General features: G+C 40.9%; 1 protein-coding gene across 1 annotated transcript; it reads right to left on the minus strand.

Annotated features, from left to right (window-relative positions):
• Positions 1–4,213: 4,213 nt before the first annotated feature.
• Positions 4,214–6,120, minus strand: LOC133039908 (uncharacterized). The gene is made up of 2 exons (XM_061119021.1): positions 5,236–6,120; positions 4,214–5,163 (listed from the first exon to the last, which is right to left on the minus strand). Exon 2 carries the CDS (start codon positions 5,159–5,161, stop codon positions 4,385–4,387), a length of 777 nt encoding a protein of 258 aa, XP_060975004.1. The 5' UTR covers positions 5,162–5,163; positions 5,236–6,120; the 3' UTR covers positions 4,214–4,384.
• Positions 6,121–13,107: the final 6,987 nt, after the last annotated feature.

Raw genomic sequence — 13,107 nt, forward strand, 5'->3', positions numbered from 1 at the left:
GACTATAATCGGAGGACCACACATCGCGGGCGATTCTCGAAAATCCCAAGAACGGTATGCCAGAGAAGCCAAGGAAAAGCCGCTTACCAATGTGAACAATCTTGGTGAACGGCCAGAGAAGCTCTTCAAGAGAGACTGCGAGGACATTGTCTTCATGGAGAGCGATGCGAGATGGGTCCACCACCCGCATTCTGACGCACTTGTGATAATTGCCAATATAGGTGGAGATAACGTCCATCGCATATTGGTCGACAATGGAAGCTCGGTAAATTTACTGAACTTCCAAGCTTTCAAACAAATGGGGCTACAAGAAAAAGATTTGCGGCCCATGACATCGAGCATCTATGGCTTCACGGGAGATGTCATAGCTATAAAAGGGATGATCAAACTCCCAATCACTTTGGGAACTGCCCCGATAACTGCCAAGTCGATGGCCGACTTCGCAGTAATTGATCAATATTCGGCATACAACGCCGTGATTGGACGGCCGATTCTAAAGGAGATGAAGATCGTAACTTCGATCTATCATCTAACAATGAAGTTCCCCACTCCTTCTGGAGTAGGATCAGTGAGGGGAGTCCAATCTGACTCTCGAGAATGTTACAACGCAACGTAAAGCTCGCGAGAAAAAGGACGGTGAACGTTATCCACCTTTTGGACGCACCACCACCTCGCCAGGAAATCCTTCGGATCGAAGAGGTACCGCATATAGACAAACCAGACTTGGATCCGAGAATCCTTGATCACACGGCCGCAGCCCAAGCCGCGGAAGATACAATCGAGGTACCTATAGATCCTATAGACAATAACAAGGTTTTGAAAATTGGTTCTAGATTAAATAAACAATTGCGAGAACAATTAACGACTTTTCTAAAACAAAATCTTGATATTTTTGCCTGGAAACATTCAGATATGGTCGGGATATCTCCACAGGTCATGTGTCATCGCTTGAACATTGACCCCGAAGTGCGAGGTGTCCGACAAAAGCGCCGCAAAATGGACCCCGCGAGGTACCTAGCGCTGAAAGAAGAAGTTGACCGCCTCCTTGCCTGCGGCTTTATACGGGAGTCATTTTACCCCGACTGGTTAGCCAATCCGGTACTTGTACCAAAGCCCAATGGCTCATGGCGTACCTGCATTGACTTTACAGATTTGAACAAAGCCTGTCCCAAAGACAGCTTTCCTCTTCCTAGCATTGACCAGCTTGTCGATGCCACTGCAGGTCACGCACTTTTAAGCTTCATGGATGCATACTCGGGATATAATCAAATCCCGATGTACGAACCAGACCAAGAACATACCTCGTTCATTACTGATCGAGGACTATACTGTTATAAGGTAATGCCCTTTGGTTTAATAAACGCAGGTGCGACTTATCAAAGGCTAGTGAATATGATGTTCGCAGACCTCATTGGAAAGACAATGGAGGTATATGTTGACGATATGCTCGTAAAGTCGCAACATGCGAAGGATCATGTCACGCACCTACAAGCCATGTTCGGCATATTGCGAAGATATAAGATGCGTCTGAACCCCTTAAAATGCGTCTTTGGAGTAGGTTCCGGAAAGTTTCTCGGTTTTATGGTAAATCAACGAGGAATAGAAGCCAATCCTGCGAAAATTAAAGCGTTGGTAGAAATGCCATCACCGACTAAGCCAAAGGAGGTTCAGAGCCTCACAGGCAAAGTTGCGGCTTTAAACCGCTTCATATCCAGATCCTCTGACAAGTGTAAAGAGTTTTTTCAGATCTTGAAGGGTAACAAGAGGTTCCAATGGGATGAGAAGTGCGAGCAGGCTTTTCAGGCGTTAAAGACGCATCTGGGGCAACCTCCAATTCTATCAAAACCGTTGCCCGGCGAGGTCTTGTCAATTTATTTAGCCGTCTCCGAGTATGCGGTCAGTTCGGTACTTGTCCGCGAGGACCAAGGACATCAACACCCTGTGTACTACGTCAGTAAGCGATTACTGGACGCCGAGACACGTTACCCTCAGATGGAGAAACTAGCCTTTGCCTTAATAATATCGTCAAGAAAATTGCGACCTTATTTCCAGGCTCACAGCATTGAAGTTCTGACAAACTTCCCCTTAAGGCAAGTTTTAGCGAAGCCAGAGGCATCGGGGAGAATATTAAAGTGGGCCGTGGAATTGAGTCAGTTCGATATCAGGTATAAACCAAGAACTGCGATCAAGGGGCAAGCCCTCGCGGATTTTATACTTGAGCTACCGAGAACAGAGATAGCGGTTGTAGACGGTGGAAATGACGTCGTCATGACAGGCAAAGACATATGGACATTGTATGTCGATGGGGCCTCAAATAATGAAGGTTCTGGTAGTGGGATATTGTTAATCAGTCCCAACAATTTCAAGGTACACGCTGCTCTACGTTTCGAATTCTCTGCATCTAACAATGAGGCCGAGTATGAGGCTTTAATCGCAGGTCTGAAATTGGCCCTCGAGATGAAAGTCGAATACCTACAAGCATTTAGCGACTCTCAAATCGTGGTATGTCAAGTAAGTGGAGAATATCTAGCGAGAGGCGGAAGGTTGGTTAAATACTTAGCCATCGTCCGTGAAATCATGCAGAAATTCAAACATATAGTTGTATCTCGAGTACCGCGTACTCAAAATGCCCATGCAGACGCCCTGGCCCGACTGGCCTCCACTAGAGAAGCCGAGTTACTCGACGTAATTCCGGTAGACGTATTGTCACATCCAACCATAGATCGAGAAATAATCATGGAGATCGATGACGCTCAGGAAATTACCTGGATGAGTCCTATCATCGCATACCTCGACAAGGGGGTCTTACCTAATGATAAAATAGAAGCGAGGAAATTGCGACAACGAGCAGCCCGCTATGTGATATATGACCAGAGCTTGTATCGCAGAAGTTTTAGTCAACCACTTCTCAAGTGTATCAGTGGAGAAGACTGCGGTTATATACTGCGAGAAGTACATGAGGGAATTTGTGGCAATCACACTGGAGGCAACTCCCTTGCTTTAAAGATCATGCGGCAAGGGTATTACTGGCCAACATTGCGACAAGATGCCCTCACATTTGCAAAAAGGTGTGATAGATGTCAGCGAATAGCCACCTACACACACCAGCCTCCCAGTAACCTCCATTCTATCACGAGTCCTTGGCCCTTTGCAATATGGGGAATTGATTTAATTGGCGAGTTACCCAAGGGAAAAGGCGGAGTCAAATACGCTGTAGTCGCAGTTGACTATTTCACAAAGTGGGCTGAAGCAAAAGCACTCGCGACTATCACCGCAATGAAGTTGCGCGAGTTCGTCTACACTTCCATCATCTGCCGTTTCGGCATTCCGCACACGCTCATTTCAGATAATGGAAAACAGTTCGACTGTAAAGAAATGCGGCAGCTATGCGATGATTTGGGGATTAAAAAAGCCTTCTCCGCAGTCGCTTACCCCCAGAGTAATGGACAGACGGAAGCAGTCAACAAAATAATTAAGCACACCCTAAAGGGAAAATTAGAAGATCGCAAAGGGGCATGGCCGGATGAATTACCGCAAGTCTTATGGTCTTACAACACAACCCCTCGATCTACAACTGGCGAAACACCCTTCTCACTTTCTTATGGGTGCGAGGCCATGTTGCCAGTAGAGGTTGGGGCTGGATCCTTGCGCAGAGACGCTTTGGATGTCTCGCAGAACAACGAGAATCAGTTGCTTTACCTTGATTTTTTAGAAGAAAAGCGTGATAAAGCACAACTACAAAACGCGGCTTATCAACAACGAACTGCAAGGTACTTTAACTCGAAAGTTAAGATAAAACCTCTGCGAGTAGGGGACCTGGTCCTAAGAAAAGTAATGCCAAACACCAAAGTCCAATCCCACGGAGTCTTCGGAGACAATTGGGAAGGACCGTACATGATCGCAGATCAAATTGGTGATGCCACTTATCGACTCGCAACACTCGATGGGACCGCGATCCCACGAGCATGGAATAGCGAGAGCTTGAAATTCTATTATCAGTAATATTCGCGTCCTTTGATTCGAGTACTTATACTTAGACATTTATTATTCAACATAATTCCTAAGTATAGGGGCATGTATACCCGCATGTATTACTGATTGTTTGAATAAATGTGCCTGTTAAGTTTTTTTCTACTTTGTTACACCAATTTGTAATTAAAGCCGCATATATATATATATATATAATCGCGGTCACACCAAGTTGTGATCAAAGTTGAAAATAAAATCGCAAGTACCCATGTACTGCGTAAATATTAAAATGCATACTATCCCCGCGAGGATAGAAATTTGTCCAAAAAGTAAGATAAAATTCTTTAAGTACAAAAGTGCGAGTACCCGTGTACCGCATATATAAAAAATAAAGTGAAACTAAGATAGAAAATAATCAAGCAGCGGGAGTAGTCTCATCAGGAGCAGCCTCATCCACGATCTTGCTCACAACTTCATTCTCGACCTCCTCAGCCTGTACTCCCTCGATTTCATCTGGAAGGTTGCCTTGAGTCCGGGTAGGAGACATCGAGCGAAAGGCTTCAGCCATTTCAGCAGCTTCATCTCCAAGCAGCGAGAAGTCGAAGTCAGGGACCTTGGAGAGAGTAGTATAAATGTAATCAGACACAGCCTGATCATACTGTTTTTTCCCACTCTCTCTCTCAGCCTCTAAGTCGCGAGCCATCTCAGCGATTGTGTCCTGCGACTTCTTGAGCTCGAGCTCCAACTGTTCTTTGGCCCTGTTGACTTCCTCGAGCTCCTTGTGAAGTTCCTCCATCTTGGCCACCTCCTGCTTCAGCCTCTTTATGTTTTCCTGAAAATGAGCGTTCTGCCTCTTCAGCGAGTCAGTTTCCTTCGAAGGCGTGGCCACGGCTTTCATAAACAAAGCCACAGATTGTGCGGCCAGTTCAGTAGATCGAGAAACAAGTTCCTCATAAGGAATCTCGGCCAGTAATTTTTCCTGCATGGCCAGGAAGTCGCGAGGGCGAACCGGAGAATCAATGACAACCTTCTTCCCCTTATCCTGAGTGGTCTTGGCCAACTTCTTGGAGGAATCTGCAGCGAGCGTAGTCATCACATCGCTCTTCCTCTTCTGGGCGACGACTGGTGAAGATGCCGGTGTTCCACCCTTTTGCTTGATCTTCAGGACAGGGGCAGACTTCAAGAAAGTCATGTCTACAAGCATAAAAGACAGATAAGTAAAAATCACGACTCTACTCATCACGTTATAGCGAAAGGACGAGTTACCTGAAGTTTCTCGAGGAGTTTGCTTGGAAAGCCGCTTATCTATCCGCTCCTGCTGTCTCTCAGATGGTTCTTTATATACTGGCTCCCGTTGAAGACTCGCGTTCTCGGGGATCAGTTTGTGTTCCCGCAATTTGGCAGTCGTACACAGCAATCGCCAGTCGCGATCTTGTACCGGAAGACTCCCAAGAATTTCAGCTACCCCCTTTTTATGAGCGTTAAGCGTTGGTCGAGCTGGTCTATCTGCGATGACAACAAAAGAACGAGTTAGCAAAAGATCTCGAAAAACAGAGTAACAAACTTTATCTAAGTCAACAAATATGCGACATACTGGGTCTGCGATTAAAGTCGGTTCTGATCCCAGGAACCTTAAAAACGTAAAACCATTTTGACTTCCAGTCACCCATGTTCGAAACCATCCCCTCAACCCCGTTGATTTCAGAAGTCGCCCATTTACTAAAGCAAAAGAAGCCGTTATGAAGGCCCACGCTCTTTATGTCATAAAAATAACTAAATTCCTCTACTGACGGAGCTCTATGGGCGTACTCCATGTACATCGCATAGAAGGCTAGAACAGTGCGATAACTGTTGGGTGTTAGCTGAAAAGGCGATACGTCATAGCGTCTAAGAATGGCTGCGACGAAAGGATGAAATGGGACTGATACACCGCATCGAAGAATAGGTATTGAGATGACCACGTCCTCTGTGGGGATGATCGCAGGGTTGGTGAACGGAAGATGCGCTCTCTGGGAGGGTTTGGGACTTTGAAACGCAAGCCGCAACAGATTTAACCTCACGAAAGTGGTGAAGTCAGATTTGACGACTCGCGAGACTAGGTCTTCGCATGAGAAAGGTTCGTTCAGTTGGGAGTCGTCAACCGAGTCCGTCCCGCTCCCTTCCGCTTCCTCTTCTTCCCCACCTGACTCGCGGGCTGGAGTAGTCCATCCCTCCTCCACCTCCTCGACCTCGATGTCAGGAGCCTGCCTCGTGCGGATGAGGTAGTCGCGTGCTGACACTGTGGATTCGCTATCTCGGATATCGATTGCCCCGTGTTCGCAAGCTCACCGTACCATCTTCTCGATCTCCACAGAAGACATCGGACCTAACTCTATCTCCGCAGCCTCCATTTCGGAGATGTCCGTAGGGAGAAAACTGTCCCTCTCCTGGTCCGATTCCCCGTCAAAGGCGCGACCTCCTGATCCGAGCTGCTGGCTATCCGATAGATCGCTCATCTGAAAGATACAAGATCTTTTCAGCGTGATGAATGTGTGAAAAAATAAAGATAAGTGATCTCACCCGTGGTGAACTACAAAAGTCGCATTCAGCAAGAAAGTCAGACTCTGTGCGAAAACTGACCCTTCTATCGATATGCGAGAAGAAATGTAACTATCTTTGGGCGAGTAATTCACGCATCCTCGGTTGTGCGGTATACCTCCAGAAACGGCTGGGCGTTTCCCAGTGACTCAAGAAGTATGCATTTTCGAGCATAACCCTGAAGTTACTGGGAGACACCCACCGTTTCGAGACAACCTACCAACCAAAAAGTACGATCATTCGAGCATTAACGCACGTCAACAAATGGCTGGGCGTATCACAGTATCTCAAGGGACATATAATCGCATATATGGCCATTAGAATACTGTGACACACCCACCATTTGAAGTGGCAATTAATACTCCTACCACTCAGCCCGCGACATGTAAAGATCCTAAAAAGTCTAGTCAACAGTGAAGCGGAAATAAGTTTTGGAAATATGCGATTATTCAAGTTGTTCAACCGAATACCCGCGAGCATTCAAATTGTTCATCCGAATGTCCGCGAGCATTCGAAGACGTGAATCAGTAGTGATCAGTTTTTGCGGTTATGTCAATTTACAGGCCCTACACTATGAGTATTAACCAGTATCATTGACCAAAACACATAAATACCCACTAGCATACCCTCCTAAAAGAGTTTTCCATAAGCACCCAAAACCAGAAAGAAAGCACATTTTTCCCCAAAAAACAGAAAACGAAAATGCAGGGATTTAGAAGCTAACCTTTAGTTTCGATTCCTGCGGTTGTTCTCGATCACTTCTGAGAATGAAAATGCTGTGGAAAATGACAGAAACGTTGGAATGAATTTCTTTTTTCTGGGGTGTATATACTGGGGAGAAGTTAAAAGAAAGGAGGGAAAAATGGGATATTTGATTCGTATCAAAGCGTTTAAATACCCATATCCCTTATTTATTGGGATTGTGACACGTGGCAACCAGAATGCCTAAGGTCGCCCAATCTAACGGCCAGCTATGGCCACGCCTACACGAAAACCGAAGAGTTTCGTGACGTGGCATCCTAGAGATAATGAAAATTAATCATTACAGCCGTCATTTTTCGAAACCCTCGATGGGACAACCAAAAGGTCACCTCCTCGTGACAACCTTTCACCTGTCTCTCGAGCAGTAGTTTCCCTCAGTGACCGCTCAAGTCACATCGCGAAACTAGGGGCATGTGTTATAGTGAGATTTCTCTCACTTAGAAACTCGAGACCAGACCCCTCTTTGAAGGACACGTGTATCCAGACTTCCAGTGAAGGCTGAAATGTCCAGGAGAGGCTTCTCGAAGTTTAGACCTCGCCCAGGATAAAACCAGCGAGGTATCGCGGATGCGACTTAATTCACACCGCATAACCGTAATCCTCATCATACAGGGTAGACCCAACTCGCATATGTCAGAACATGTGCGAGTGCCTCCCTCTATACCTCCGCGGCAAGTATAGAGGCCAATGCCCTATGATGCAGTTTTGGTCCCAATGACCCAATAGCCCTAACGGACCAACGTAAGTTCGCATGTCCAGATGCTACCAACTTCAGCATGCGACGTCTGTAGCGAGCTATCACCTAAGGACGCAGACGTTCCAAACGTACGTGCGACCCTACGAACTCAACAGACGGAACATGAACGGTCAACTCGCAGATGCGAAGGACGCATACGTTGATGAGTTCAGTAACTGTCATATATTTATTAATGTTAACGTTGTCTGAGTTTAATCATGACAATTTAATGTGTAAATAATGGATTAACAATAAATGTGATCCTCATGTAACCGATTGGGCACCTGCTTTGTATATAAAGGGGTGATCCACCATGAAAATGCACCGACGAATCCCTTGCTACAGTGGACTAAGCAGAACAAAATCTGACTGAACCACTATATTTCATTGTCTTCTGTATTTTTCCAGCTTTGTTGACTGTTCTCGCATTCCAATTTGAGTGCTCGCCGTTTTAGGTTGAATACTCGCATTTATCATCTTTCAAATAATTCTATCTTTTACCAGCTAAATTACACTTCTTGGTGTTGTGAAATTCTAGTAACAACACATAGGCACTGAGGTTAATATCCAGACAGTTTGTGGGTATGGAAGATTCAAGAAGGGCATAGGTAGACAGAAATGATTACTGGATTGTCAAGTAGTGGAGAATATTTTAGATGAGCATTATTGTTGGAAAAATAAGTGTATCACACTATTTTAATGGGATTTTAATATACAATCTTTAGTGGGACCCAGTACTAAGATTTGTAACTAATTCAAAATTAAATTTACTTGTCTAAAATAGTCATCCGATGAATTGAATATTGATCTCAAAAAAGCCTCAGCTGCATCTATTGAGGCTTGAGGTAGAATTGAACATTTTTCGAGTTTGGGTATCGGATTTCGGGTGTAACCCAAACCCACCCATTAGTTACTGGAGTATCATTGACTAGTTATGCATGACCGTATTTTTATTTCTTTCAAAAATGTCATTTTTTTTCTTTATCATTTATAACTACAATTTACAAATAAAAAAATAAAAATTGCAAATAACATAGCAATTAATTAGCAACGCAGAAATTAAATTATATTATATAATTAGGGGAATTTTCAAAAATACCTTTTTTTTTTTATATTTTATTTACAATTTTACAACTTAAAATTTTTTATACAAACAGGTTTTAAAATTATAACATACACTTTTCTTAAGAAAAAGTAAGAAAAAAAAAACTAGAAATCGACATTACAACAACTATAAATCAACGATAAAATAACAAAAAATAATCTCATGACAACTATAATAGAACTATAAATAAATTATAAAACATCCAAAAAAAAAATATGGTTTATTGTTTTTACTATAATAGTATTTTTATAAAAAAAAAATGCAAAGCGCATTTTCTAAAGTTTATTTTTTAAATTTTGGTTGATTATATAAATTTTTCATATAATTATATATTATTGTAGTGCTATATATAATATAATTTATGAATAATGATAGCACACACATATCTTACACATGTATACACAAATTGAGTTGGCATACCATGTCTCTTGTATTAAGAGCGAATTTGGTATAGCTTTTGAGAAGTTGTATTGTATAAATGGGTTTGGTAAACAGTTAGAAATCAGATTATTGAAAAATTTATGATTAAGCTACAACTAAAAGCTAAAGTTGGTACAACCCAATATTTTTTTTTAAAAAAATTGTTTTGATAAACTTAAATAAAAAAAATTATAATAACCTTTTTTGTACTAAAATATATCTACTTATTCATTACATATTACTAAATAAAAATATTTCAAATAAATAAATCATCAATCAATATATGTACAAAGAAGATAAATGAGGCGGTGATATGACACTCTAAAATTTCTCGAAATCTATTTTTCTCTTTTCTCCTTAATTCTCTCATTTTTAATATTTTATTACACCATAAATCCACAATGATATTATACAATTTTAATAAATTTTCATAAAAAATCAATATATTTGTATACACTAAATACATATTTTGTTTTCTCTTTAATTTTTTTATTTTTTTTGATTTTTTATTAAATTTATAATTATTCATTCATTATTTAATTGATTAATTAAAAAGCACACCCTCTAAAAATTCTCCACAATATATATTATTATTATATCCGAAATTCAGCTACACTTCAGAAAGTAACACGTGTCTTGCAATGGAATATTAACCACCTGATATAATGAAATTATATCATTTAATACAAAAAAGAATAACTCGTTAATAAGGGATTAATAGAAAATATCCATAATTCGCTGACTACATAGTCCTAAGCGATACAAGGATAAAGGACTATTGAAACTTATATTGACGAGACACACACCTGTCTCAGGGTACACAGCCAAAGAAGATAATTTATTAATTCAAAATAGTGAATACAATCATACAAAGCAACCTCAGGTTATGAATAGTGAGACAGCCACCTCGCAATTCTAGCTAAAGAAACTTGATGAGGCGAACCATCTGCTAACACTTAGCATTCTTTCTACATTATGATAGACAAGGATAACAACTCGAAGTTAAGCAAGATACAATTGTCCACATCAGCATTAACCATCTATAAGGATAAGAATAAAAAGCAGTTAAGCAGTTATCAAATATTATCCCACATGCATTTATATGAAACGTGAGAATTGTCCACGTTTCATGAACGGTTACATTTTAAATTGATCTCAAGTGTAAATAACTACCAACCTATATTCCTATAAATAGGGGCAGATTCCACACAAAAAAGGATGAATGTTTTGGAGAGAAAAAGATCATCAATTGTTAATTGTATCTATTATTCAGAAAAATATCATAATAAGATAGACTCGTGGAGTATGCAAATTTAACTGCAAAATCACGTAAAATCCCTGGAGTTCTTTAATTGTTATTTACTATTATTGCGATCTATTTATCACATAGAGGCTTATTATTTTTAGTTAACAAAAATCTCGTAAACTACAACCTTATTTCGAGGAACATCCCATAAAAGTCCTAACTGATCAGCCATTAAGACAAGTTTTATCAAAACCTAATGCTTCAGGATGATTGATAAAATGGTCAATCGAGTTGGGACAACCTATCACCTGAGAATATCAATCAAAGGCCAAGCTTTGGCTGATTTTCTAATTAAAGGGATAATCTCAAAAGAAGATCCACTCATCAAGCGTGATATTGAAATTTGAAAATTATATGTGGATGGAGCTTCGCATGAGAATGACTCGGGGCAGGAGTGATAATGATGTCGCTTGTTAACTTCAAATTCCAATGCACATTAAGATTCCAATTTGATACTTCAAATAACGAAGCATAATATGAGGCTTTGTTAGCTGGCTTGAGAATAGCCGAACCCTTAAAAGTTAAGAATCTTATATGTTATAGTGACTCACAATTGATTTTGAGTCAAGTTCTAGTTGAATACCAGGTGAAAGGATTAAAGATGGCAAAATATTTAAAGAAGGTTCGGAAGAACTTGGAAAAGTTTGATTATTTCAAGATTGAACAAATTCCAAGAGAACATAACTTAAATGCCCATGCATTGGCAAAATTAGCCTCGCAAAATGAACTCGATAAGTTAAATCTAGTACCAGTTGAAGTTTTGAGTGACCCACGTATATGCGAAAAGGAAGAAGTTGAGATGATAGACGCCTCACCAACATGGATGACACCCATAGTCAAATATCTACTTAACGGGAAACTTCCTACAGACAAAACTGAGGCACGCAAACTCTAGTATTCAATACCTCGCTATACAATAGTCGAGGGAAAATTATATAGGAGAGGATATTCAATGCCTCTCTTACGATGTGTGTTACTAGCAGAAGCTACTAAAATAATCAAAGAAATCCACGAGGTCTTTAGTGGAGTTCATGCAGGTTGGCAAAGTTTATCGAAGAAGATTATCCATCAAGGATACTATCAGTGAACGATAAACAAAGACCCACATGAATTTGTTAAGAAATGTGACAAGTGCTAAAGGTTTTCGCAGATACCTCGCTTACCACCAACAGAATTGAGAATGATGACCTCGCCATACCCATTTGCAATATGGGGAATTGACCTGGTTGAGGCATTACCCTGTAACACCCTAACTAATTTAGGCATGTTAACGTAAATTTTAACGTACTGTACAGCTTGTTCCTAATCAACGAGATTAATGAAAAACGTGATTAATTAAAATTTTACTTAATTAATTAAAATATAAAATATCATACATATAATAATCTGGGATCCCGTTTACAAAAATATCTACAAAAGTTTAGCTATTCATATACAAAAGTTTGTCGCCTAGCAACTACACAGCAAAAGTCCTGATGTCCCAAAGATCATACGCTCCAGGCCTAACCGTCCCGACATGTACAATCTTCATCTGCTCCCTCTCACGGCTGCTCAGCTTTAGCCTTGCCCTTACCTATACATAGAAATAGCAATGTGAGTCGACAGACTCAATAAGAAAAGCATAACATAAAACATAATAATATCCTAGGTTATAATCAGGCGCCCATACACCGACCCATAACCCTATCCCAGTGTCCCACACGGTACTGAGTCTAGAACGTTCATACGAATATACTATCGACCATAATGTCAGCCTATACTCAATACGCCAGTCGAACTGTAGTCATATTGATGTGGTAACATCGATCAGTATTTCAGCCAACATATATTTACCAGTAATCAGTACAACTCTAAGTATATTATGATATCAATGTATTCTAACAAGCATAGACAACATGTATGCTAAACATGTAATAACATATGCATGACATTATAGCAATCTTACCTTAATTCCGAATTCAGGTGTGTCGGCCAACCTGAGTGGAACAACTGCTCGGAGAATTACAGGCCCCTAAATCACATCGATCACAACATGGATAAGTGACACGCTAAATCACAACATGGGACTTAGGTAATAAACTGAAAAAACCTATCTACTGTAACCTAACATGGCAATACCCTAAACTAGCAGGGAATTGACCAACCAAAGCTCTAAAACTAACACGAATTTTTCGGGGAACCCAGCAGAAAATTCGGGTAACCGGTTTTACAGGTCCTGTAAAACTGGGTTGC

This window comes from Cannabis sativa, chromosome 1, assembly GCF_029168945.1.
Source record: "Cannabis sativa cultivar Pink pepper isolate KNU-18-1 chromosome 1, ASM2916894v1, whole genome shotgun sequence".
NCBI classification, from domain to species: domain Eukaryota; kingdom Viridiplantae; phylum Streptophyta; class Magnoliopsida; order Rosales; family Cannabaceae; genus Cannabis; species Cannabis sativa.